Source organism: Corapipo altera, unplaced genomic scaffold, assembly GCF_003945725.1.
Source record: "Corapipo altera isolate COAL_440 unplaced genomic scaffold, ASM394572v1 93536, whole genome shotgun sequence".
NCBI classification, from domain to species: Eukaryota; Metazoa; Chordata; class Aves; order Passeriformes; family Pipridae; genus Corapipo; species Corapipo altera.
In genome coordinates, this window is record NW_020886654.1 from 1 (window position 1) to 5739 (window position 5739).

Below are 5739 nucleotides of genomic sequence, written 5' to 3' on the forward strand. Positions count from 1 at the left end.
AAGGGTTGTTAAACACTGGCAGGGGCTGCCCAGGGAGGTCTGGACTCTCCATCCCTGATGTTCAGGTCCAAGGAAGCCCTGGCTGTGGCACTGAGTGCTCTGGGCTGGGGGACAAGGTGGGCATTGGGCACAGGCTGGACTCGACCTCAGTGACCCTGTGATTCTGTGGCACAATCCATGGAGTGTCCAAGGGCAGCCCCCAGGCACTCAGGGCCTCCCCTGGCACAGGGAATGGCTGCCATGGCTCTGGGAACCAGCACTGCTGGAATCCCAGGAGTACAGAGCCAGAGCAGACTCCGCTCCCTCCTCCCTGTACCTCCCCCCTTTACCTTCCCTGACCTGCCAAGGACCAACTTCCAGGTACTGAGAAGGATTCTGAGAGCAAACCCCAGTGTTCCTACACCCTTCTTTTGGGGGCTCCCAAACCCCCTCAGCCCCTGCAGAGTATCTCAGAGACACCACCTGAAAAATCACCTTTGTTTTGTCCTCAAGACAAAACACCCATGTGTGGGTGGGAGAACCTGAGCCAGGTCCCCAGAGCCAGGTCCCCAGAACCAGTCCCAGCTGGGGCTCCCAGGCCAGGGGGGGTTTCCTCTCCTGGTGTCAGAGGACAGAAACTGTGTGAACAATTTCTCTTGCATTTCTGACACCTTTGCCTTGGGCATGGCCGGGTGCAGGCAGTAAAAAAACAACACTGCACCACTAAAATGGCTGCAGGAGCTGAAGTCAGAACAAAGGTGGATTCCTGCCAGGTGCCAAGGAGGAGTTTTGGCAGGTGGATAAAGTTTTCTCATCTCCTGTGAGCACCCACTGTGATCCAATCAGCAGTGGACAGCAGAGCCTGTTTTCCTCATGTATCCAGTGCAGTGTGAACATGAACCAAGCGTCATGAGCACTGTATAAACTGTCTTTCTTCTAATAAAGCTGACATACTGCCCATCACAGTGGGCTGGGAGCATTGTGCTCATGCCTCTCCTCGGAGAGGAGGGACCTGGAGCCACCCTGAGCCCCACGCTGGACACCAAGGTCCAGCAGGGAACAGACTGCAGGCACTTCCAGGGGAGCACTTCCAGGTTATTCCTGGACCCTGTTATTCCCAGGGGAGAGGAGCAGAAAGGCTCAGGGCACTGCTGGTACTCACCTTGATGTTCCTGCCCCCCAGCATGACAGAGTTCATCTGCTCCAGGGCCAGCTGGGCGGCCTCGGGCACCTCGTACTCCACAAAGGCAAAGCCCTGGCACAGGGAGGAGACTGTGAATCACCCCAGGCCCAGTTAATGCAGCCAAGGCTTCCCACAGAGCCCTCCAGGAGACTGTGAATCACCCCAGGCCCAGTTAATGCAGCCAAAACTTCCCACAGAGCTGATCCCCACCTCCTGCTCCTGGCCTGAGAAGGTTCCTCGGAGCGGGTTTTTATTAAGGCAAAAAAAGGGCCTGTAGAGATCCCCCCAAGGGCACCCGACCCCGGAGCCTCCTGGACTCAGAGCCACAGCAAAACCCCACCTCACTCAGGGCTGGGCCTGGGTGGCACCTTCCAGGGAGCTTCTTCCTTCATCAGGAGGAATTCCTTCCTGGAAAGGGCTGGTAAACATTGGAAGGGGCAGCCCAGGGAGGTGGTGGAGTCCCCATCCCTGGAGGTGCCCAAGGAGAGACTGGACGTGGCACTCTGGGCTGGGGACAAGGTGGGCACTGGGCACAGGGTGGATGTGATGACCTGGGAGCTCCTTTCCAACCTCAGGGATCCCGGGGATTCCCTGCACCCCACCCCAGGCTCCCATCCCAGAATCCTGCCCCAAGCAGAGCAGGGGGCTGCAAACATTCACCCCAAGAGCTAAAAGCAGCCTGGGCTCCAGGAGCACAGAGGCCTTTTCCTCTCCTGGCTGCATCAGGAAGGCCTTGGACACGAGAGGACACACATCCCTCGAGGGCTGGGAATCACGGAATCATGGAATGGTTTGGGATGGAGGGACCTTAAAGCCCACCCAGTGCCACCCCCCTGCCACGGGCAGGGACACCTCCCACCAGCCCAGGTTGCTCCAAGCCCCGTCCAACCTGGCCTTGGACACTTCCAGGGATCCAGGGGCAGCCACAGCTTCTCTGGGCACCCTGTGCCAGGGCCTGCCCACCCTCCCAGGGAAGGATTCCTTCCCAAAATCCCCCCCAAAGCTCTGCAAAGCTGGATGTTTTGTGCTTAGGGGTTGAAAGAAATAACCTGGTGGGAACCCCCAGAACGCCTCATCCCCGGGGCATCCCCACAGAGGAACCTGGCAGCCCCTGCCAGGACAGTCCCCAGGCTCTGTGCAGAGCTCCCAAACCCCAGCACGGGGTGTGTGTGTGGGGGGGGGAAAAAACCCCCCCAAAAACCCACCCGGCCCCACCCCGTGCAGGGACCGGGAGCGTTCAGGGAACGTCCAGGGAACGTCCAGAGCCCCGTCCCACCTTGTGCTTCATGGTGACCGAGTCCCAGGACATGTCGATGCTCTTGATGGGCCCGAAGGGGGCGAAGGCCTGGCGGATGGTGTCCTCCCCCAGCTCGTAGTAGATGGAGCCCACGTAGACCCGGCACATGATGGCGAGCGCCCGCTGCCTCTGAGCCGCCATCTGTAGCGAGACAAGGACTGCCCGGTCAGGGCGGGGGGCACCGGGACCTCCTGACCCCCCCCTCTGCCCTCCCGGCACCGCCCCGGTACAGCCCTGGCACCGCCCTGGCACAGCCCTGGCACCGCCCTGGCACAGCCCCGGCCGCGCTGCAGCTCGGCCACACCGGGACCAGAAGGGTTTCCCTGCTCGCTGACCAGGGAGCTGGAGTGGATCCGCCCGGCTCGGCCCCGGGGCAGCACTGGGGCAGTCCCAGGACAGGACTGGATCAATCCTGGGGCAGGACTGGGGACAGGACTGGATCAATCCAGCTCAGTCCCGGGGCAGGAGCAGATAAAGCCCAGCTCAGTCCTGGATCAATCCAGCTCAGTCCCAGGGCAGGACTGGATCAATCCAGCTCAGTCCCAGGGCAGGACTGGATCAATCCAGCTCAGTCCCAGGGTAGGACTGGATCAATCCCAGGGCAGGACTGGATCAATCCAGCTCAGTCCTGGATCAATCCCGGAGCAGGACTGGATCAACCCAGGGCAGGACTGGATCAGTCCCAGGACAGGACTGGATCAATCCAGCTCAGTCCCAGATTAATCCAGCTCAGTCCCAGGGCAGGACTGGATCAAGTCCAGCTCACTCCTGGAATAAAGCCCGGCTCAGTCCCGGGGCAGGAGCAGATAAAAGTCCAGCTCAGTCCTGGATCAATCCTGGAGCAGGACTGGATCAATCCAGCTCAGTCCTGGATCAACCCAGCTCAGTCCTGGGGCAGGACCGGATCAACCCAGCTCAGTCCCAGGGCAGGACCGGATCAACCCAGCTCAGTCCCAGATCAATCCAGTTCAGTCCTGGGGCAGGACTGGATCAATCCAGCTCAGTCCCGGATCAATCCTGGAGCAGGAGTGGATCAATCCAGCTCAGTTCTGGATCAACCCAGCTCAGTCCCAGGGCAGGACTGGATCAACCCAGCTCAGTTCCAGATTAACCCAGCTCAGTCCCGGGGCAGGACTGGATCAACCCAGCTCAGTCCTGGATCAACCCAGCTCAGTCCCAGGGCAGTCCTGGATCAATCCAGCTCAGTCCCAGGGCAGGACTGGATCAATCCAGCTCAGTCCTGGATCAATCCAGCTCAGTCCCGGATCAATCCAGCTCAGTCCCGGGTCAGGAGTGGATCAATCCAGCTCAGTCCCAGGGCAGGAGTGGATCAAGTCCAGCTCACTCCCGGAATAAAGCCCGGCTCAGTGCCGGGGCAGGAGCAGCTCAGGCCCGGCTCACACACACCTCCAGCCCCTCTGGTCGGGTCTCCCCCAGCCTGATCCCATCTCCAGCCACGCCTGCAGGAGGAGGGAATCGCTTCCCCTGCCCTTCCCCGGCAGCAAAGGGCTCAGCTCTGGGCTCTGGGCTCAGCCCTCCCGCTCCCCCCCCCCCCCCCGGGGCCCGGATCCCGAACCTCCTCCCCGCGCCCTCCGGCACCACAGGGCCCCCCTCCCACCCCGGCACTCCGAGATCCAGCACTGGGCACCACTCCCACGGCCCCACAGCAAAGCCAGACCCTCCAGCGGCTCAGTGGGGTCCTGGGAAGGGTGTGGTGCCAGTTCCCAGCCCTGCCTGGCAGTGCCTGGCAGTGCCTGGCAGCCCCAAGGCCGGGGTGCTGCTCGGAGGGTCTCTGTGCTACCGGCCCCTAAATCTGCCCGGGTCCCTGCCTGCCAGACAGATCAGCCAGCCCTCAGGGCAGGGACCCCAAAAGCAGAGCACGGGGTGTCCCTCGGGGCTGGCACCCCCCGGGCAGCTCTGGAGATGCTGCTGCTGCTGCTGCCCAGGGATGTGGCCCAGGGGATGTGTCCCCATGGACGTGCCCAGGTCTGGGAATGGGGTCGGATCGGGGCTCTGGATCAGCGACTGCCTGTGTGTGTGGGGATGGCTGTGGGACAGGGGGACACCCCCGGGCAGGGAGGGGCTGTGGGACAGGGGGACACCCCCGGGCAGGGAGGGGCTCTGGGACAGGGGGACACCCCCGGGCAGGGAGGGGTTCTGGGGATGCCTCTGGCCCTCCCCGATGGAGCTCAGAGCACCCCCTTCCCTTCCCCACCACCCCTGGGGCAGGGGGGCTGCAAACGGGGACTTCTGGAGGATGATTTTTGGGGTGCCCTAAGGAGCACGGGAGCTCTGCCGTGTCTGGGGACCCCCAGGGCAGAGGGGCTGCACTCAGGGCCTTCAGGAGGACAATTTTGGGGATGCCTCAACGAGCACGGGAGCTCTGCCATGTCTGGGGATCCCTGGATTGGAGGGGCTGCAACCAGGGCCCTCACAAGGCTGATTTTTGGGGGGCTGTAAAGGGCACAGGAGCTCTGCCATGTCTGGGGACCCCCGGGGGCAAAGGGGTTCCAACCAGGGACTTCTCCAGCAGGTTTTTGGGGGGCTGTAAAGGGCACAGAAGCTCTGCCATGTCTGCATTGAAGGGGCTGCAAACAGGGACTTCAGAGGATGATTTTTGGGGTGCCTAAACAACCACAGGAGCTCTGCTGCATCTGGGGAACCCTGGATTGCAGGGGCTGCGCTCAAGGCCCTCTCAAGGAGGATTTTTGGGGTGCCCCGGCCCTGTCTGGGGACTCGGGGGACAGAGGGGCTGCACTCAGGGCCTTCCCAAGGGTGGTTTTTGGGGTGCCCTGCCCTGTCTGAGAACCTCAGGGACAGAGGGGCTGCACTCAGGGTCTTCCCAAGGATGATTTTTGGGGTGCCCTGCCCTGTCTGAGGACTCTGGGGACAGAGGGGCTGCACTCAGGGCCTTCAGGAGGGTGATTTTTGGGGTGCCCTGCCCCGTCTGAGGACCCCAGGGGCAGAGGGGCTGCGTTCAGGGCCCTCTCACAGATGATTTTTGGGGTGCCCTGCCCTGTCTGAGGACCCCAGGGACAGAGGGGCTGTGCTCAGGGCACTCAGGAGGAGGATTTTCTGCCCGGGGATGTGCAGCCCGAGGGGAAGGAGAGCTCCCCTGGCACAGTGACCCACAGGACACAGACTGTGCCCGAGGGATCCTGCTCCCCCTGGCACCAGCATTGAACCCACACTCTGCTCCAGGGGTAACATTAAACCCCAACTGCTGTTCCAGGGGTGACATTAACCCCACACTCTGCTCCTGGGGTGACATTAACCCCAC

General features: G+C 62.1%; 1 protein-coding gene across 1 annotated transcript; it reads right to left on the reverse strand.

The window, feature by feature from the left end:
• Window positions 1–1090: 1090 nt before the first annotated feature.
• On the reverse strand, window positions 1091–2630 carry LOC113941287 (poly(U)-binding-splicing factor PUF60-like). Its single transcript, XM_027632448.1, has 2 exons — window positions 2439–2630; window positions 1091–1234 (listed from the first exon to the last, which is right to left on the reverse strand). The coding sequence occupies exons 1-2, from the start codon at window positions 2598–2600 to the stop codon at window positions 1091–1093; spliced, it is 306 nt and encodes a 101-aa protein (XP_027488249.1). The 5' UTR covers window positions 2601–2630.
• Between the last annotated feature and the right edge of the window lie 3109 nt (window positions 2631–5739).

Coding starts and splice junctions, on each gene's coding strand:
- LOC113941287 (XM_027632448.1), bottom strand. CDS start 2,600: ATGGCGGCTCAGAGGCAGCGGGCGCTCGCCATCATGTGCCGGGTCTAC. Junction 1,235..2,438: donor CGGTCACCATGAAGCACAAG/GTGGGACGGGGC, acceptor TCCCTGTGCCAG/GGCTTTGCCTTTGTGGAGTA.